This window comes from Pogoniulus pusillus, chromosome 33 (genome assembly GCF_015220805.1).
Source record: "Pogoniulus pusillus isolate bPogPus1 chromosome 33, bPogPus1.pri, whole genome shotgun sequence".
Classification (NCBI taxonomy): Eukaryota; Metazoa; Chordata; class Aves; order Piciformes; family Lybiidae; genus Pogoniulus; species Pogoniulus pusillus.
Window position 1 is genome coordinate 4,249,503 of NC_087296.1, and position 21,243 is coordinate 4,270,745.

The 21,243-nt window shown below is 48.6% G+C and overlaps 1 protein-coding gene across 6 annotated transcripts in view; it reads left to right on the forward strand.

The window, feature by feature from the left end:
- The window catches only part of ARMC2 (armadillo repeat containing 2), a 54,205-nt gene extending 34,300 nt beyond the window's left edge, over positions 1–19,905 (forward strand). For 4 of the 6 annotated variants that reach the window (XM_064170057.1, XM_064170055.1, XM_064170056.1 and 1 more), the window contains 7 exons: positions 519–618; positions 6,346–6,667; positions 8,793–8,915; positions 10,694–10,807; positions 11,934–12,066; positions 14,663–14,820; positions 19,640–19,905. In XM_064170057.1, coding sequence (XP_064026127.1) covers positions 519–618; positions 6,346–6,667; positions 8,793–8,915; positions 10,694–10,807; positions 11,934–12,066; positions 14,663–14,820; positions 19,640–19,764 — 1,075 coding nt within the window. In that variant the 3' untranslated portion in view covers positions 19,765–19,905. Of the gene's footprint in view, positions 1–518; positions 619–6,345; positions 6,668–8,792; positions 8,916–10,693; positions 10,808–11,933; positions 12,067–14,662; positions 14,821–19,639 lie in introns of those variants that run through there. The other 2 variants (XM_064170060.1, XM_064170058.1) reach the window with 2 other exon arrangements.
- The last annotated feature ends 1,338 nt before the right edge of the window (positions 19,906–21,243 follow it).

Below are 21,243 nucleotides of genomic sequence, written 5' to 3' on the forward strand. Positions count from 1 at the left end.
CTGTTGCTGGCTGCCTGGCAGCAGAGCCCATCCCCACCTGGCTACAGCCTCCCTTCAGGCAGCTGCAGACAGCAATGAGCTCTGCCCTGAGCCTCCTCTTCTGCAGGCTGCACACCCCCAGCTCCCTCAGCCTCTCCTCACAGGGCTGTGCTCCAGGCCCCTCAAACCAGCCCAACTAGGGAGGGACCCTTTATTTCCTCTCCTCTCTGATTTGCCATGCCATCTTGAAGTGCCAGTTCTCTCATTTAGCACTGAGAAGTGGCAGTGTTAGCACACTGTGCCCATATGGCAGGCAGGTTGGGAAGCTCCTTATGTTCACTCCTTCCTGTAATTCACTGTGCCACAGACAGCAAAGCTTCTGCTGGGCTCTTGTATAACACCACCAGGAGTCGAACTTCTTGGCATTCATTTAACTTGTTGGAAAACATAGCTTTAAAGAACAACAACAAAAAAATACTGTGTGGAAAAAAAATAGATCTACTTTTGTTCAGTGATGTTTCATTTTTGTGCTTTTGCAGCAAACTTTCCTCCTACGATGACTTCTGTGCAGCTTCAGCAGACTGCTCCAGATGTTACAGCATATTTTTAGCCCTACTGAACAAGCACCAGAAGCAGCAGGTCAGTTGAGTTGCTTTTTTTTTTTGTTGCCATCTCTTGATTTGTATCTATTAATCCTCTCATGTGGCTGTGTATAAGCTTATTTTCAGTGGCCTACTTTTATGTGTTTACCAAATCAAGACTTTAAATAGTGGACAGCATTTCTGAGGAGTGAATAAATGAAATGGTGAATAACTCAATGCAGTACCAAGGACAGGTAGTTGGTTAACTACACACTTGCAGGTGTAGAAACAGGGGTTCTGCTTAATTATTGTTCTTAGTTTGAAAATAAGAAGAAAACACTTCTGAAAGCAAATAGTTTATTTGAATGTTTAATAGTTGGAAGTTGTTGGGATTTCTCCTAACAAAAAGTCGAAAGTGGGAGTTCTCCTGAGTGAACTTTGTTCCTTGATAGCTGCATCAGGAATAAGAATCACAGAATCATAGCATCAACTGGGTTAGAAGAGACCTCCAAGATCATCCAGTCCAAACTAGCACCCAGCCCTAGCCAATCAACCAGACCATGGCACTAAGTGCCCCATCCAGGCTTCTCTTGAACACCTCCAGGACCAGTGACACCACCACCTCCCTGGGCAGCCCATTCCAATGCCAATCACTCTCTCTGTTAAGAACTTGTGGGGTTTGGTCTCTTCTCCCAGGCAACCAGCAACAGAACAAAGGGACACAGTCTCAAGCTGTGCCATGGCAGGTCTAGGCTGGATGTTAGGAGGAAGTTGTTGTCAGAGAGAGTGATTGGCATTGGAATGGGCTGCCCAGGGAGGTGGTGGAGTTGCCGTCCCTGGAGGTGCTGCAGAAAAACCTGGCTGAGGCACTTAGGGCCATGGTCTGGTTGATTGTCTAGGGCTGGGTGCTAGGTTGGAGTGGCTGAGCTTGGAGGTCTCTTCCAACCTGGTTGATGCTATGGTAAGGAGGTTATATTGAGTTACCACCTTCCTCTCAATCTTCACCTGTAGTTTGAAGAGGAACTATTCTAAGCTTGAGCGAATGGCTTTGTGTCATAATGAACTGCAGGCTCATCTCTACATTCAAAGTGTTTGCTGTCAGGTGGGGTTCAGAATTTAGCTTCTAGTCTGTCTAGGTTATTAAGTCAGCCCTAAAATACCTCTTTCCTCCCTAGATTAGCACTGCCTCTTGTGTTAAGCTGTCAGTTGTTTGATCAAAACACAAATTAGCAAAGAAACAGTTTGTGTGTTAAAAAGTAAACCTCAGTGATGATGTTGTGATGATTATATATAGCAGTGCCTTTAGAATAATTGTTTCTCACAAGCATGCAGCTGTCACTTGTCAGCTCAGTGGAGCCCTGCAGAAGCAAGGAGAGGGACACAGATAATGCAGTGCAACGTTGGTGGTTGGGTCTTGTTTTTTCCCGTGGTATATAACAAACACTTGAGCCCTGAGGAGTGCAAACGTTTCTTTGCCTGAGGTGTGGTCGGCACTGCTGATCTGTTCTTTTCAAACGCTGACAGCCAGGGAGCTACAGCAGGAGCTGGTTATGTGTGGAAAGGGAAGCAAGCAACAGCAGCCTGAGTGAAATTGTCTGCTGTGGGAAGATCACAGGATATTAGAGATCATCCAGACCAAACGCCCTGCCAGAGCAGGAGCATACAATCTAGCTCAGGTCACACAGCAACACATCCAGACAGGTCTTGAAAGCCTCCAGAGAAGGAGACTCCACAGCATCTCTGGGCAGCCTGTGCCAGTGCTCTGGGACCCTTACAGCAAAGAAGTTCCCCCTTGTGTTGAGCTGGAACCTCCTGTGCTGCAGCTTCCATCCATTGCTGCTTGTCCTATCCCAGGGAGCAGTGAGCAGAGCCTGTCCCCCCCTCCTCACCCCCAGCCCTCAGATAGTTATAAACATTTATTAGATCCCCTCTCAGTCTTCTCTTCTCCAGACTAAGCAGCCCCAGGCCCCTCAGCATCTCTTCATCAGGCAGTGCTCCAGTCCCCTCATCATCCTTGTAGCCCTCTGCTGGACTTTCTCTAGCAGATCCCTGTCCCTCTTAAACTGGGGAGCCCAAAACTGGAGGCAGTGTTCAAGATGAGGTCTCACCAGGGCAGAGTAGAGGGAAAGGAGAACCTCCCTTGATCTGCTGGACACACTCTTCTTAATGCACCCCAGGATCCCACTGGCCCTCTTGGCCACAGGAGCACATTGAAGCGAAGAGGGGAGGATAAATCAGCAGTGCTAAGTCAAAGCAGTAAAACCCCCTCAGGATTCAAACCTGCTGTGTTAAGGAAGGAGAAGGCTGTGAGTTCTCTGAATTCTCAGGGTGCAAGGTTTGTGGGATCAGGGCTTTCTTTTTGTTTTGCTGGTAACTGCAAACATACTGGGGAAAAATAAATCTCTCAGTCAGACTTTTTCAAGTGCTTTTCTAACTGAATTTTAAACCAAGCCTTAAACAGGGTGAATAAAGAAAGCCTGGGAATAGGATTAATGACATCATTCTAATGGCCTCTTCTCCAATGCATTCATGTGTGAGGGTGAAGGATGTTCCCTCTTCACTGACAAATACTCCCTGCTGTTAGTGTGGCAAAGCTTCTTTCTGCTCATTGTTCCAAGTCCCTCAGTCAAGAACTTCTTTATTTGCTTTTGGTACTTCCAGGGCATTCTACACACAGATGCCCTCCTGGTTTGTTGGGGTTTATTTTGTCTTCTTTAAAGTGTGTTTCATTTTGGATCAGTTGTTGTTCCTGGGTTTGACCAGGAATTTCCACAGCCAGAATGGCACTTCAGCATGAATCATAGAATCTTAGAGTTGTCAAGGCTGGAAGGGACCTTAAGGATCATCCAGCTCCAACCCCCTTTCCATGGGCAAGAGCACCTCACACTAGATCAAGTTGCTTTCAGGGATGAGGCTTCCACCACCTCCCAGGGCAACCTGTTGCTGTGTTTGAAAGAGATTGATTAGCTCCAGGATGGCCATAACTATTGTTCTTTTGCCTGTAAGTAGAATATCAGACCCTGCAAAGAAAACTCTCACCTGCCTGTCAAAGGAACACAATAAAGAAGAAATTCAAATGTAGAAACAAAGTGGAAGTCAGATTTGAGTGCAAAACAGTTCAGTCTGCTGGGCAGGTGGTCAGATTTTGACTGCCTGTGTTGAAGTTTGTGCAGCATGGAAAGCACATTTCACCTGCAGCTGTAGATTCCACTGGAAGTCAGCTGCTGGGATCTGAGGTTTTGTTTCATACTACCCTTCCCCTTTTGGGTCCAGACACCAAGCAGCCTAACAACAGGTACTTGGCCAACGTGGTGTAGAAACTTTGGAGTGGACTCTCCTCCCTTTTTTTAATCTGGTTTACTGAGCTGATTGTTTTTCCTCTCCTACTGATAGGTAAAGCTGTACAATTTGTACCTCTGTTCACCGTGCAGGCAGTGTAGGTACACTTAAATCACCAAGATAAACTGCTCTCAGGTTCTGTGACTCAGCAAGTGCAGTGGATACTTTTCCTACTCGGGCAGTGCAAGGAATGGGCTTTTGGAAGGAGATATGCAGAGAGTCTTGCCTGTCAGCAATCAAATGTGTATGTTGCAGTTAAATGCTTATGGAGGCTGTGAGGCCATTGCCACCCTAAACCCAGAAATCTCCCAGTGTCTTCACAGATGAAAGCAAAGGGGAAAAAATTAGCTCTCCATCTCAAGCTCTACTTTGTTTCATCAAATCTGTTTGTGTTAGTGAAGTTTATAACCTCCCAAGTGGAGCTCATGGCACTAAGTGCCCCAGCCAGGCTTGTCTTCAACACCTCCAGGGGCAGCGACTCCACCACCTCCCTGGGCAGCCCATTCCAATGCCAATCACTCTCTCTGACAACAACTTCCTCCTAACATCCAGCCTAGACCTGCCCTGGCACAACTTGAGACTGTGTCCCCTTGTTCTGTTGCTGCTTGCCTGGCAGCAGAGCCCATCTCCACCTGGCTACAGCCTCCTTTCAGGCAGTTGCAGACAGCAATGAGCTCTGCCCTGAGCCTCCTCTTCTGCAGGCTGCACACCCCCAGCTCCCTCAGCCTCTCCTCACAGGGCTGTGCTCCAGGCCCCTCCTCAGCCTTGCTGCCCTTCTCTGGACACCTTCCAGCACCTCAACATCTCTCTTCAATGGAGGAGTCCAGAACTGGACACAGCACTCAAGGTGTGGTGCCCACACTGCTCCTGATGCAGGCCAGGATGCCATTGGCTCTGCTGCCCACCTGGGCACACTGCTGCCTCATCTTCAGCTCCTCTCTACCAGCACCCCCAGGTCCCTCTCTGCCTGGCTGCTCTCAGCCACTCTGTCCCCAGCCTGTAGCACTGCTTGGGGTTGTTGTGGCCAAAGTGTAGAACCCTGCACTTGGCCTTGTTCAGTCTCATCCCATTGGCCTCTGCCCACCCATCCAGCCTAACCAGGTCCCTCTGCAGGGCTCTCCTATGAGACTGATTTATTTTTCTCTTTTTCAGTATGGACAGAAAGTCTCCTGGGCTTTGTATAGGTTTGGTCTTGCAAACAGTTTCAAAATGCCATTTATGTCTTTCTTTCTACAGCAAAGCAATTCTTACCTGGGCAGTGCTTACTTACTCTGTAAGCATTAACTATGTCTATAAAGAGCACAACATAATGCCAACCCTTGAGCATTACACTACCCAGGAGAAGCTGTAGCAGGGTGGTTTTTTTTTCCCTGGGAGATAATGAAACTTGAGTAATGTGCTATTAAAACCGGATGTGCTCAGCTAAAAACGAAGTCTTTTATAAGTCTGTTTTGCTGGGCTGTAGGTGGAAGGCACAGCTGAGATCACACTTCTCAAAATATCAGTTGATTGCTGTATGCTACCTGTTTGTCTGTGCTGGGATTGGGCAGAGCTGTTGCTGGGCTGATAGTGTTTTGACCAAAATTAGAAAGTCAATATAAACCAGTCAAACTAGCCTGCCTGCTTCCCCCCCACCCCCCTCCTTACTTCTCTCTTCTGATTCATCAGTTGTTTGTTACGAATTCTGACAGCCTCTGTGAATTGAGGGTGGTGCCAGCAAAGGTGAAGGCTCTTAGTGGTTAGTCAGTAAGAATGCTCATAAATAAAAGTTTGTCTTGATGACCTTTAGGTGGTAGCAAAAAATACAATGCCTGGGTTTAAAAAAAAAAATCAAGGCAGTGTGTCCTGCAGGCTGCTGGTGTTAAAGACAGGGCTGCAAGAACCTGCCCCTCGCTTAGGGCACTGCCTGCTTCTGCTGTGGAGGGGTAGCAGTCATCCCCTGCACCCTAAGAGGATGCTACTGCCAGTGCCTTGTGCCACTTGTTAAGAAAGGCATGCATGGAGGAGAGGAGACAGGACAAGGAGTAACGGTGGCAGCTGAGGCATAGGAAGTCTCATTTAAACATGAGGAGGAATTTTTAACCTGTGAGGGTGACAGAACACTGGAACAGGCTGCCCAGGGGGGTTGTGGAGTCTCCCTCTCTGGAGACATTTCAAAGCCCCCTGGATGCATTCCTGCATGACCTGCTGTAGGTGACCCTGCTCTGGCAGGGACGTTGGACTGGATGGTCTTTTGAGGTCCCATCCAAGCCCTGCCATTCTGTGTGATACTCTGTGTAATGTTCTGTGATTGCTGCTTTACAGGTCTTTCTACCTTTAGTCTGTACACTTGGGGGGTTGGACTGGATGATCTGTTGAGGTCCCTTCCAGCCCCTGACAGTCTGTGGTTCTGTGAAGAAGCTGGACTGTGCCTGCTTAACTACCTTGTTCCTTGATTTCATTGCAGGATGTGGTGGTTCGAATCGTCTTCATTCTTGGTAACTTAACAGCAAATAGCAACCAGGCCCGTGAGCAATTCTTTAGACACAAAGGAAGCATTAACACCTTGCTATCATTATTCCAAACCTACCATGACCTTGATGTGAATGCACAGAAACAGTGCCATGAAAGAGAAGGGGCAGGGGAGAGCTGCCCAAAGCATCCTTCGGAAGCAGAAGACGTTCAGATAAAAGTGATCAGAGTGCTGGCTAACCTCTCTGTCCATCCCAGCATAGGAGCAGCTCTGGCAGCCTCCCACCGTGTTGTAGAATTGCTTGTAGCAGTGCTAGGTAACTAAATCTATGTTCTCTTTCTTCTCCTTGTTCAGCCTGTAAGGAGAGTTTAGGGTTTTTCTCCTTGACCCCTTTAGGCTGAGCCATAACTAAATCGCTTCCATCTGCTGGTGGTCATGAGGTGGTTTAGGTAGAAAGCCTGTTTGAGAGAGGAGAAGCATTGCTGCTCTGGCACTGACTTCTCAGTCTCTGGGCAAAGGTGGGGTAGAAGTGTCTGGTTCAGTGATCAGATTTGCAGAAATGCAAACAGATTTAAATCCATTTCCCTGAGTGCTTCCATAAGGGAAGTCTGTCCTGGTCGGGTGCTGTGTGGATGTGGGGGGTGGTGGGGGTGGTTTCTGTGAGGTTTGCAGGTTTTGGGGCTGTTCTGGATCAAGTATTCATTCCTTTTGTTCCCAGCATCCCTAACTTTAAGCTTCCTTGGAAAATAACCTATTTTTTGTGGGGGGAGTGGAGGGAAGGAGCCTTCCTTTTCAGACTTGCAACCTTTCTCACTTGCAGGTGGAAGAAAGTGTCCCATTCCCTCCAGGTGTAGGCTTAGGGCTGCAGTTCCTTTACCACTTACTGATCCTTTTGTAAACCTAATTATGGGCTAGGACTGGGCAGTGTGTTCTCCTGTAACAGAGTTGAGCAGTGACAAGATACATCTCAAAGCCCTCAGTGTATTTCAGGGTGTGAGGAGAACATCAAATATGAGGTGAGGACTATCAACAAGGTTATGTGCCATAGTCTGACCCACCAGCCACGGGGGATTAGACAAGGCAAGCTCACAACTTAGTCCCTTCTCACTTAAGCCCTGTAGGAGCTTCCTGAGTTGGAACTGTCTTAATCATTGTATGAGCACTTCAGAGCCTAAGAGCTTCTCTCTGCTACTCTCCCATCTTAGAATCATAGAATCAGTCAGGTTTGGAAGGGACCACAAGCAGCAGCCAATTCCAACCCCCCTGCCATGGGTAGGGACACCCTACCCTACATCAGGCTGGCCAGAGCCTCATCCAGCCTGGCCTTAAGCACCTCCAGGGATGAGGCTTCCACCACCTCCCTGTGAAACCTTCCAGGCTCTCACCACTCTCATGGTGAAGAACTTCCTCCTCACATCCAGTCTGAGCACTGAGCCATCTTCTGAGTCTGAGCAATCTTCCTGAGCACTGTATCAGTTAATTCACTACAGAATGTTCTCTCTGCCTGTGAACTTCCCCTTCTATTGTTTGCTTCACTCTTGGTTTCTGAGGCCAGAAGTCTCAGATGCTATTCCAGGCATGCTGGTTTACTTTTACACTGCCTAACATTCTGTCAGGAGCTCTACAAGTGAGATCCTTTCAAATAGTTTCAAGTAGTTTGGGTTTTTTTTTCAGTTTTTCATGGCACCTGATGTAGTCCTTGGTATAGAATCACAGAATGGTTTAGGTTGGAAGGGACCTCAAATGTCAGCCAGTTCCAACCCCCTGCCACAGGCAGGGACACCTCCCACTAGAACAGGTCACTGAAGGCCTCATCCAGGCTGGCTTTGAACACTTCCAAAGGGGGAGCAGCCACAATCTCCCTGGGCAACCTGTGCCAGTGTCTCACCTCCCCTCTGCCAGTTTAAGCCCATTGCTCCTCATCCTGTCATTACAAGACCTTGTTAGTAGTCCCTCCCCAGCTTTCCTGTAGGCCACTTCAGATACTTGAAGGCTGCTCCAAGGTCTCCTCAAAGCCTTCTCTTCTGCAGGCTGCAGAGCCCCAACTCTTGTAGCCTGTCCTCAGAGCTGCTGCAGCCCTCTGAGCATCTTTGCAGGCCTTTATATTCCTCTGTGCCTGCCACACAGGCCTATTTCTGCATGTGAGTTCTACTCAATTCCATCTTACAGCAGCCAGTCAGACCTGTCAAATGTCTTCACTAAGCAGGTTTTACACTGTGGTGCCTCAGTCACAAGGGTGGAGAGCTGGAGAAGAGAACCTTGTGTGTCTCTTGCTGCCAGCTTCTGCCATGGGACTGGAAACCAGCAGAGCTGTCTGTACTGGTGGCCACATAAGCTGTGATTCAGTCTGGGTCTGAGACAGAATGCAGTGCAGAGTGACTCACCTGCATCTGTGTATCTACATCCACACATGGGGGTTACTGTTTGGCTTTTGCTACCAGAATCCAAGGCCATTGCTGACTGTGAGGAACTGGTCATCCATGCTGCAACAGCAATCAGCAATCTGTCCTACTACAAAGTGAAGAGTTCTGCTGTCCAAGACAAGAAGCTACACATTGCTGAGAGTAAGGCTTTTAAACTCTTCTTTCTTGTGTGTGTGTACATCTCTCTGCAAGTGGAAGCTACCCTCGCTGTGTTTTGGCCCTGCAGGAAAGACACCAGTAGTGTTTCATGGGATCCTGTAGCAGGGATATAAAGCTCACAGGGCTGAACTGTTCCCACAGTGGTTCCTCATTCTTCTGGAGCATAGCTCAGTGACTTGTGTGAAGATAGTCAGGTCGTTGTCAAAACTCCTTCTTTTCCTCCCCAGAGGAATTGGCCATATTTTCTGCTAAGCACTTTTCAGAGACTTGTTCCAACTCCACATGCCTGAGCCAAAAGAAATTGCCACCTTTTGCTTCTGGGCAGAGTATGGTCAGAAAACTGTGAGTTGGTTGTTGGTTTTTTTTTTCCCCTTCTTAATATTTTCCACTGCAAAATCTGCTTTCTGTCTGTTTCTGGCAGTAGAAGAGTTCTGTGATTGCCTCCCCTCTGACAGTGTGGACAACAGTCATGGTTTAGTGACATGTAGGAAGTGCATCTGAGTTGTGGGACTCTGCAAAGGTAGAGAGTCTCTGTCTTGCACACAGTTCTAAAGGGAAAAAGACCTGGGGGAGAGGTGGTGCCTGAAGTTTGCACAAGTAGAGCAAGGAGTAGGAAACAGCATTCTGGCTGTCAACCCAAGTGCCCTGACCGGCAGCCATCGTATGCTCTCCAGGCAGCACCTCTGCTGTCCTGTCACGAGTCATTTTGTCACCCAGAAGCCAACCATCTCTAATTGCTAGGTGGGTAAATGTGGAAACAAATTACTCCCCCTGCCTGCCCCCCTGTGCTTTCCCTCTCCTGTTTTTGTTGGTGGTGTGTGAAACCAGTTCCAGCACCTTTCCTCTGCCCTTCTGTTGGAAGACCAGCAGGTTTCCTCCTCCTCCAGGAGGCATTTGGAGAACAGCTGCTGTTTGATGCAAGACAAAAACTAATCAGATGCCTCTCTAAGACAAGTTCAAGATGGAATATTCAAAGATAGAAGGGATAGGAACAAAGTCAACCTTTTTCCTAGATAATTTTGATTTCCCCTGTTACTTTTCTTTGGTGGTAGAAGGGTTAAGGGTGGACTGATTTGAGTGCTTTATGTGGTGGGCTGGGCTCAGTGGCTTGCTAGGTACTCACAGAAGGCTGAAAACATGACCTCTGTAACGTTGGCTCCTTTGCCACACGCTGAAAGCCTACCTGATGGCAGCACTTCCTCGGAGCTGCAGAAGGTCTTGTTCTGTCTGCTGGAGTTAGGTGCTAATCAGATGTGAAAGTGCTAAGCCTGGAAGCAGCAAGCAAGGAAATGCTTCAGACCAGGGCCAGTATTAAGCAGCTGTTCAGAGAAAATGTGTTTGCTTGTTATAGCAGCACTGAGAGAAACTAGAGCCAATGTCAAAATAATTTGAGGTTTAGGAGGCATCCCACCTTAAGACCATCTGCTCAGGATGTAAATCAATTCTTTTCTATGTCACAACATGGGTTTGGTTGGCATTTTTCTTTGTCTTCCTAGATTTTCACATCAGCCCACTCCAAAACTGCATAGCAAAACTCATTTGTTCCTTTGCACTTAGCCCCATATTGGAGCACTTTGTCTCCTCTTCAAAGCCCTACACAATTTAGCTGTTGTTCTACCACCAGCTTCACTACAACCAGAGAACTGTTTCCATTGCTTGCTGTTGCTGCTTGCATTCTGACATGGGTTGACAAAAAGCCAGGCACATGGTTGGGATACACAGGCAATGGCTTCTAATTTCATTTCTCTGCACACGAGTAGTGCTGCTGAAGCTGTTGATGAGCAACAACGTGGATGGAGCTGTGGAGGCTGTCAGAGGCTTTGGCAATCTGTCCCAGTATCACGAGATCTGTGACTTCATCGTACAGAAAAAGGGTGAGTTACTTCTGGAGGAGTTCTGGTTTTAAATGTCCATGGTTCTAAAAAAACCCAGGTTGGTCATAAGCTGCCTCAGTTAAAGGGCAGAAGGAATTTTGTCCCATGCTTTGCAAATTAGCAAATGTTAGGCTCCAGCAGCAGCCATTGCCAGCACAGTTGTATTTCACAGGAAGGACACAGAGCTGTTAGAGTGAGCCCAGAGGAGGCCATAAATTTGATCCCAGGGCTGTAGCAGCATTGCTGTGAGGACAGGCTGAGGGAGCTAGGGGTGGCCTCATTGCTCTCTACAACTGCCTGAAGGGAGGCTGTAGCCAGGTGGGGTTGGTCTCTTCTGCCAGGCAAGCAGCAACAGAACAAGGGGACACAGTCTCAGGTTGTGCAAGGGCAGGTCTAGGCTGGATGTTAGGAGAAATTTGAAGGTCTCTTCCAACCTGGTTGATTCTATGAAGGTCTTCCTAGAGAGACTGATTGGCATTGGAATGGACTGCCCAGGGAGGTGGTGGGGTCACCCTCCCTGGAGGTGTTCAAGCCAAGCCTGGCTGGGGCAGTTAGTGCCATGGTCTGGTTGACTGGATAGGGCTGGGTGCTAGGTTGGACTGGATGAGCTTGAAGGTCTCTTCCAACCTGGTTGATTCTATGATTCCACTGCCTACTGAGCTCAGCACCAGCAAGGGCTGCAAGATGCTGCACATTCAGCATGTGCTGCTTGCCTCTCTGCAGCCCGAAGCTGCAGCAGTTTCAGATGGGCTTGGTGCAGTCTAGGGCAGCCCTGCCACTCATGGAGGTAGGCACTTCCCTCTCAGGGTGCCAAACACAAACCCTAGCAGTCTCTGCTGCCCGTGGGATGGAGAGGAGGGTGGTAGTTGGGAGGCTGTAACTCTGGGTGCATTTTCACACTGCTGTGGTGTATTTTTGTAACTAGAATTTTCTATGTGTTGCTTTGAAGAAAAGTGGTGTCCAGCATGATGTAATTATGGCTCTTACCTTGGGTCATGCTGCAGAGTTGAATTTGGGGGTGGGTGTCCTGCATTTGCCTGCTTTCTGAGTGCATATATTTATGTGCAGTGCCACTCTGTGCTCAGTCCATCCTGCCAGTCACACTGTTGCCTTTTTCACAATCCAGCATACAAGTTCATGATTGCTTTGCTTGATTCCAAGAACCAAGATGTCTGCTTTTCTGCCTGTGGAGTTCTGCTCAATCTCACAGCAGAGCAGGACAAAGGAGCTCTTCTGATGGAAGAAGGAGGAATTGGGAAGTAAGTTCCTGGTTCTGCTTACCATTAACATAAACCCAAAAAGGCAATTTTGAGTGGTTTGGCCAAAGAGCTTCAGTCAGACTGTTTTTTAGTGGTGCAAATAACTTGTAATAAGGACAAATTCTTAATAGGTGATATTCAGCATCTCCTGTTCTGCAGAAAAGAGCTTTCCAGGTGGTTCAGTGGTTGGGTTTGGGTCATTTTTTTCCTTTGCAAAAGCATTAAGGTGGTTTACTGCTGCCCAAACCCACAGAGTAATGTTCCAAAGGACCTCCTGATGGAGGACCTGCAAAGAGCATGCAACAAAGCAACTGGAGCTGGCTTTGCAGTAGTTGCTTGTGCTTGATTTAGCTGCATCCTAGATGGGCTGCAGTTAGTGGGCACTGTTGGTGTGTGTCTGCTGTGTGAACTTCAGGAGCTAAGACTGCAGCTTTTTTTTGTGACAGCAAGAAGCAGGACCTGATGTTTTTAGGCTGTCAGGTAGAGATAGGACTGGGGCAATGGAACAAAGCTAGAAATGGGTAGATTCAGAATGGATATTAGGAAGAAGTTCTTCACCATGAGGGTGGTGAAAGCCTGGAATGGATTGCCCAGGGAGGTGGTGGAAGCCTCATCCCTGGAGGTGTTTAAGACCAGGCTGGATGAAACTCTGGATAGCCTGATCTGGTGTGAGGTGTCCCTGCCCATGGCAGAGGGGGTTGGAACTAGATGACCCTTGTGGTCCCTTCCAACCCTGACTGATTCTATGGTTCTGTGAGTCTCCCTGTGAGGAGAGGCTGAGGGAGCTGGGGGTGTGCAGCCTGCAGAAGAGGAGGCTCAGGGCAGAGCTCATTGCTGTCTACAACTACCTGAAGGGAGGCTGTAGCCAGGTGAGGTTGGGCTCTTCTGCCAGGCAAGCAGCAACAGAACAAGGGGACACAGTCTCAAGCTGTGCCAGGGCAGGTTCAGGCTGGATGTTAGGAGGAAGTTGTTGTCAGAGAGAGTGATTTGCATTGGAATGGGCTGCCCAGGGAGGTGGAGTTGCTGTCCTGGGAGGTGTTCAAGAAAAGACTGGCTGGGGCACTTAGTGCCATGGTCTGGTTGATTGGCTAGGGCTGGGTGCTAGGTTGGACTGGATGATGTTGGAGGTCTCTTCCAACCTGGTTGATTCTATGGTTCTATGAGTCCATGCTCATCAGGGTCTCCTGTCTCCAGAGTTGAGGTTTAAGGCAGTTAGATGTTGAACAACCACTGTGAGTGCAACCCCTGTGGCTTTGATGTTCAGATAATAGCAGATCCAGCCCAATGGCAGCGACAGGAGAGATCATGTTCCTGGGCTTATAAAGCTGTTGGTGCAGCCCACAGTTATCAAGCAATCTGCCTAACTTTGAAATGCTTTCCTGTCCCTACAGCATGCAGTTACTTGGACACAACCTAAACAGTGCATTGTCTGCTCATCCTTCCTTCCTTCCCACCTTCTAGTCTGCTTCCAAAATGTACCAGCTGGAAAAAAAGAAGATCAAAAATAAGTCAGAGGCAACTTGAATAATTTCAGTGATATAAATTAGTAGTCTGTGGAATATGACCCAGGTTAGCCTACAAAATTTTCTATACAGTGTCTAAAAGCTTACAAAAAGAAGAAGGAAACCCAGTAAGAGTATGGCATCAGTCTAGAGAATTTGGGAGTGATGGCAAAGGAGATGATCTTGACTGTGCCAAACATTTGTTTTCAGTTCACAGCATCATAGAATGCTTCAGGTTGGAAGGGACCTTCACAGGTCATCTTGTCCAACCCCCCTGCAGTGCTCAGGGACACCTTCAACTGGATCAGGTGGGGGATGTGGTGGGATTTCAGCATCTTTGAGATGGTTCCATTTGTGATATGTTGTGATTGAAATTGGTCAGATGGGTTACAGACTCCTAGGGGCTGGATGGATGCAGGGCGATGAAGCTGGTGAGGAGCCTGGAGCAGAGCCCTGTGAGGAGAGGATGAGGGAGCTGGGGGTGTGCAGCCTGCAGAAGAGGAGGCTCAGGGCAGAGCTCATTGCTACCTACAGGGAGGCTGTAACCAGGTGGGGGTTGGGCTCTTCTGCCAGACAAGCAGCCACAGAACAAGGGGACACAGTCTCAAGCTGTGCCAGGGGAGGTCGAGGCTGGATGTTAGGAGGAAGTTGAAGGTCTCTTCCAACCTTGTTGATTCTATGAAGTTCTTCCCAGAGAGAGTGATTGGCATTGGAATGGGCTGCCCAGGGAGGTGATGGAGTTGCTGTCCCTGGAGGTGTTGAAGCCAAGCCTGGCTGGGGCACTTAGTGCCATGGTCTGGTTGATTGTCTAGGGCTGGGTGCTAGGTTAGACTGGATGAGCTTGGAGGTCTCTTCCAGCCTGGTTGCTTCTATGATTCTATTCCATGAAATATGTGCACATGTGGCCTTGTGGAACTGGACAGAATGGAGAGGGGAAGGTTACTGAGGAAAAATGCAGCATCTTAAAGTTTATTAACCTAAAGTTTTCCTGCAGACTTCCACGGAGCCTGCATGCGTTGCTAAGCTGCCAGGCTTCGAAGGGCTCCAGAGACAACTACATGGAGCAAACCACTCTTTTTGTTTGATACTGACAGATTAGTTGAGTGCTTACAAGACTTTGGGCCTGCAGACTGGCAGCTGGCTTGTTTGATATGCAAAGCCCTGTGGAACTACAGTGAAAACATCACAAGTGCAGCCTCATGCTTTGGAGAAGAGACCAACACCTTGCTGCTGCTGCTCACATCGCTCCTAGGTGAGATTCACAATCTTGCTCTCTTGTCCAAGAAATAGAAGGAGGAAAGGCAAAGCAATGTTAGTTTGGTTGGGAAGTCTGTCCTGTGGCTTTAAGACTGTCCAGCAAGGCAGTGGTCTGCTGCCAGGCAGTATTGTCTCAGCTCATACAGACTGCCGTGGTGGAGCTGGCTGCTCCCATCCCCTGCTCTAGCCTGGCTACTTAGGTTGTGCTTTTCTCAGCTGCTTTTTTGCCTGCTTGAGCCAAACTACCCTGTAGACCTTCAGTGAAAAATGTCCTTTCCACTGGACAAGGACCCTTCTGGCCTCAGAGGTCACTGCAGGTGTGGACAGAAGCAGGAGCCCAGCTGTGATTCACTTGGTTGCTGCCCAGCAGACTCCTACAGTGGGGAATGTGGCTCTTGCCCTCCGCTGCAGGCTTGTGTGATGCAGTGGGCTGAGCTTGCTGCTTGTCAAGAGAGTCTCTTGGCTGCCCTTCTTTTCTCACCATGATCTGCTTGTGGGCAAGGACAGCATCCTGACAATTTCTCATCTGCTTCTTAAAGCTAGGGAGGTTGTACTCCTCCATAAATGCAGCCTGGAAGGTGCCTACAAGTGAAACACAGAATGGTCTGGGTTGGAAGGGACTTCCAAAGGCTGTCCAGTCCAACCCCCTCTGCAGTTAGCAGGGACTTCCTCAACTAGATCAGGTTGCCCAGAGCCCTCTTGAGCATCACCTTCAGTATCTCCAGGGACAGGCCCCAACCACTTCCCTGGACAACCTCTTCCAGTGTTCCACCGCCCTCATGGTGCAGAACTGTTTCTAACATCCAATCTAAATCTGCTCTGCCCTAATTTGAAGCTGTTGTCCCTCATCCTGTCACTGCAGGCCTTTGCTAACAGTCTCTCTCCATCCTCATCTCCATCTTGAGACCCTGATCTGCCTACCCAATTGTATCTCTTTGTCTGCACACTTGTGTTAGCTTCAAATTGCTCAGAGTTTAATTGCTGTGTCCTGCAGTCACTCTGTGATTTTCCTCCTTTATTTTATGAGCACTGCTTTGGTTCTGATTTTGTTTTGGACAGGTCCTTTGCAGTTGTCTTTTAAACCATGAAATTGAAGCAAACCTTAACTAAATGTTAAGTGGAAATTTACTGAAGGTGAATGCATGCTGCAGAGAAGGCCTCATGTTAGCCAGGAAGTGAGATCCCTGTGGTCTCTTTTGTTTTCAGGCAATCAGAAGAGTGGGTGGATTAGTGAGGATTTTTTTCCAGTTGTGGCAGAATGACTGTTGCTGATGGCTGGAATCATTCCTTGCTTTGCATTCCTTGCTGGGACAGAGCAGATCTTCATGTGAGCACTCACTCCAGCTAGCTCTGAGAGACTGCTCAGCCTTGCAGGATCATTCCTGCTCTTTTTTAAACCTCTTGCAACAGAGCTGCAAACTTCACAGCCACAGTCGGGCCTGAGCTGCCTGGCAAGGGACAGAGGTCTTTGGGTTGGAAAATTCTTCACTTATTTTTTTCCCTCTCTGCATTTATCAACTGTTTAGTCCAGCAATTAATGAATTTGACTGCAGGTTGCAGGCTGGGCAGTAATTGGAACTCTCATTAGCTGGTGCAGCTTTTGTGAACTGGGAGTTCATGTACAAGTGCAGTTGCAGTTGGGATTGCAATGCAGCTGTAAGGGCAGTTAATTAAAGCCAGGTCAGAATGAAGCCAGGAGGTTAGTCTGGCTAAGGAGAGTAGCTGCAGCAGAGGCACACATCCATTTGATCTGGTTCCTCTCTGTTCAGAGCCAACGCACTTCAGTCACAGCAGCTGGTTAATATTGTCCCACATCTTCCTCCTCCCATTGTATGCAGTAACAGCCTTGAACCGTCGCTGCTCTGATCCTATCGCTCAGGAAGCAGGAGGCAACTGCTGACAGCCAGTGGGGCTGTCCTTAAGCATCAGCAGGCCCCGAGGAAGCAGGAAAAGTGGAGCATGGCAGAGCAGACAAGTCACTTCACCTGCTGTGCCTGGCCTTTTCCCCTACCTGGCACAAGACGATGAAAGAGAGGAGGGAGCCAAGGGGGAGTGGAAATCGCCTGGCAAGGCACAGGGCCCAGAGGGGCTGGACGCAGGCACCCTTTGGTTTTCTTTCTCTCTGCCCGGTGCCAGCAGCCTGAGCAGCAGTGCACTGCTTTCCAGTGCCACTGTCCCTTGCCTGCTCTGAGCTGCCGTCGAGCTTTCCTGTCACTTCACTGGCCCAGAGCTTCTGAGGATGTTGCTTCCAGGCTCTCGGCAGCAGCTTTGCTGGTCCCTCGGCAGCAGCAGTGGAGATGAGACTCTCTCGAGAGCACCTCTCTGTGAAATCTGCCCTCTCCCTCTGCCCAGACTTCTGCTTTACCCCCACTCTGAATCTGAGGAAGGTATTTTGGCATCTCAGGAGATGTGAACTCTTCCATGGCATGACAGCAGCTTGCAGGGCTGCTCCCTTGCCAGAGTTACTGGGCTGAGTAGCCCTTGCAGACTCCAGCCTGTCCTCTAGCTTTGAGCTCCCCCCATAGCATGTGCTGGTCTGGTTCCTGGGCTTGCAGCCAGCTCGTATGGTGCTTGGCCAGTGCCCAGCTGTGCTGGGGGGCCGTGGGAAAACTCAATTATCTGAGGATGCACAGCTTGGATGTGGGACAATGATCCTTGCTGATCCCCTGTGTTGCTCACAGTCTGCTTTGGGAAATTTCCCAGTTTGGTTCAACACTTCAGCTTCTGAGTTGGTTCTGGCCCTCGTTCCTGAAGGCTGGAATTCTGCACCTCAGTCATTTCATGAGCAGTCAGTCAACTTCTGGGGGGAAAACTGTCTAATAGAAGGGAGAAACGTCTCCTGCTCTGTGTTAGAAGAGAGTTAATTTGAGTAGAAGAATTGTTTCAAGAGTAGACAAAGCAATTCTCCCTGAGAGCAAACCCCAGAGTCCCTTATCTTCCCCAGCAGGGTCTCTCACTTATCTGCTGCTGGGATTCACTCTGGATATGTTGAGCTATTGATAGGGCACAGGTTGCAAAAGAACTCCAGCTAAATATTGGGAAGTTTCCACCATGGCAGAGGTCAAACACTGGAATAGGCTGCCCAGAAAGGCTGTGGAATTTCCATCCTCAGAGATGTTCAGTACTCAGCAGGACATGGACCAGAGCAACCTGAGCTATGATGGCTCTGCTCCAGAGATCCTGTCTGACCTACCTAATCCTGTGGTGTCATCAGATACAGATCTGCTATCTGAGGCTAGATTTTCTCTTTGATAGCAGAGAGATGCCATATGTTCCTCTGTCAAAGAGTGGGGGCTTTGCCTCTTTATCACAGAAGTGCTTTAAATAGCCTCTTTATGCAGGACCCCTTTTGGAATCTCCCTCCCAATCATGTTTGACTGTGGGTGGTTTAGAAGCACTGTAGTGCAGCCAGCCCAGTGTTCTCTGCAGTTAGTGGTACCTACCTGTGACATGGAGCCCACCTCGGTGTGAAAGTGATGTCCCTTCAGAGCTGTCCCAGCTCTGCAGAGGCAGCTTGGCACTCCTTTGAACTGTGAAGAATTGCTTCTTTGAGTGTCTTCTTTTTTCTAGCCAAAGTTTGACCTCAAACTGAGGTCCGTCCTCAGCTCCAAGCTGTCTTTTACTTGCTGCAAAGGTGCAGCAGAGACCTTGTGAAGCTGCTGCTGCTCTTTTCATGCTCTGTGTTGATGGCTGCCCCCTGGGTGCAGGATTGTAGCTGCTTTTTAGGTCTGTGGCCTAAAGGCTGTCAAGTATCAGTGAAACTGGCTTTGTCTACTCTTGAAACAATTCTTCTACTCAAATTAACTCTCTTCTAACACAGAGCAACATCTATACAGCATCATGTTTGTAGATTCCTGATGCTTCTGGCTGCAGACCAATTCCTTTCTCCTGTAAGGGTTTGCTGCTTTGCCGCATCCCGTGCTCGGGGGATAAGGAGTGATGACTTCCTTTCTTCCCTGGCATTACCTCTGTCTCTGTGAAGAGGGCCTTATTATTTTCTGATGGAGTTTGGGAGGGCATCAGTAACACAGCAGCTGGTAGGGCTGAAGTTCTCTCACTGTGACAGTAGAGAGAGTTTGACAAAGTCTCCATGATGCAGACTAACAGGGCAGAAAAAGCAGAGCTGTAGTTAATTGATCACTTCCATTAGCTAAACTGCTGTGGGTAATGCTAAAACCCAAGTAGTTTCCAGGCTGGCAGTCACAGTAAGTGCTTGATTTTGGAGACACCTTAGCTACAGCCATGAAGGAGAAGGGAAAACCCTCTGCAGTGCCCTTTTTTTCTGTGTAACCAACCTTAGCACCCTTGGTTTTCAGTGAATTCTGAGTCACTCAGGCAGTGATGCTTTGTCTCAGACACAGAGGTGTTCTTCAGCCACCAAGAGACACAACTGCTGAGCTGTGTATGCTGTGGTCAGATACAGAGTGAAAAAACCTCTTTAGTGCCCTTTTTTCTATGTAACCAACCTTAGCACCCTTGATTTTCAGTGAGATCTAAGCCCTCAGTGCTGCTTTATCTCAGACAGAAGTGTTCTTCAGCCTCCAACAGACACAGCTGCTGAGCTGTGTGTGCTGTGGTCAGAAAATAGAGTAAAAAAACCTCTTCAGTGCCCTTTTCTCTATGCAACCAACCTTAGCACCCTTGATTTTCAGTGAAGTCTGAGTCCCTTAGGCAGTGATGCTTTGTTTCAGACACAGAGGTGTCCTTCAGCCACCAAGAGACACAGCTGCTGAGCTGTGTGTGCTGTGGTTAGGCAACAGAGACTTGGTGTCATTTTATTCAGGACTGATGATGATGTTTTCCTTGCTTTACAGATGAAGAGCTGGTGTGGAATTGCAGCCTCAACAGAGATTTGAGGGACTACCACAAACTCTATTGGGAAAGAGAGTTCAAACCTGTGGCAGAAAAACTTCTTCAGAGAATTCAAAGCCATCACTGATTCTGACTGTGACTATTACTCCATTATGCTACTTTTTGGGGAGGGTTGGTGGTGTAGATGGTACAGATTTCTATGTCTGGTACACCTGTGCATTGCCAGGGGTGCTGGTGATTTAGCTGTCAGTAAAGCCTGGCATTTCTAGCCTGGGTCTTGCCTTTTGAGGATCCAGCAGCTCTTCAGTGTCATTTGCCTATTCATGCCATGGTTTCTTGCCTGAGCTCCAACACAGCTCTTTGCTGAACTATTAGCTTTTAAAAGGGTAAATTACCACCCGGACCTGTGGTAGCAAAAATGTTGTGGCACTGTATGAAAGGCTATGGCATGACATGGAGCCACATCTTCACTACAGACTGTGATACACTTGTGCTTCACAGCTCTGAGACAGTGACCCAGATGCTGCTGGGCATTCTGCTCTCTTATCCTTCAGCTTCACTCCTCAGACTGAGTGCTGGCAGTGGCTGGGGGGACTCACTCAACTTTGCTTTGGATATTCCCTTTTCTTTTACAGGATACTCTGCAGCTAAGGTCTCCCAGCTCCTGCTTTGATGCTCCTGTACATACAGATCCAGCTGTGCTAGAAAGAGGCATTTCTGATCTGGGCTACCCAGTTCAAGAGGGACATGGAGCTGCTTGAGAGAGCCCAGTGCAGAGCCACAAAGGTGAAGAAGGGAATGGAACATGTCTCTTATGGGGAGAGCCTGAGGGAGCTGGGGCTGTGCTGCTTGGAGGAGACTGAGAGGTGACCTCATCAATGGTTATAAATACGTGAAGGTGAGTGCCAGGAGCTGGAGCCAGGCTCTGCTGGGTGATGCCCAATGACAACACAAGGGGCAGTGGGTGGAAGCTGAGGCATAGGAAGTTTCATGTGCACAGGAGGAGGAATTTTTTTCACTGAGGGTGACAGAACCCTGGAACAGGCTGCCCAGGGGGGCTGTGGAGTCTCCACCTCTGGAGATACTCAAAACCCACTTGGTTGTGTTCCTGTGTGATTTGTTCTAGGTGACCCTGCTCTGTCAAGGGGGTTGGACTGGATGAGCTTTTGAAGTCCCCTCCAGCCCCTGACATTGTGTGATTCTGTGACTTCATATCTTAAGGCAGCACACCCAAATCCCTGCTGTCAGAAAAGGTTTTAGCTAGTCTGGTGTGTTCTATCAGATGTTCCCAGCAGCTGCCTGTGTGCTTGTGCTTCTCAGGCTGCCTCCCCATCCTCACCTCCATTGATGGGGCAAACAAACCCCTCTGCATCTCTCTGACTGCTGCTTGTTTATTGCTGTGTTCATCTCTTCAGTGTGTAGAGTCCCTGCTTGTCACCCGTGGATTAGCTCAGCAGCTGCATCCCTGGCCTCAAGCATTAACAGCCCAATTGGCTGCAGAAGGCTTTACAGCCTTGACCCATTTGACTCTTTTCTGACCTCAGATTACTAAGAATAAAACCCTGCACAGGGGCTGCTGAGCTGCTGGCTCTGATCCTAAGGGTCA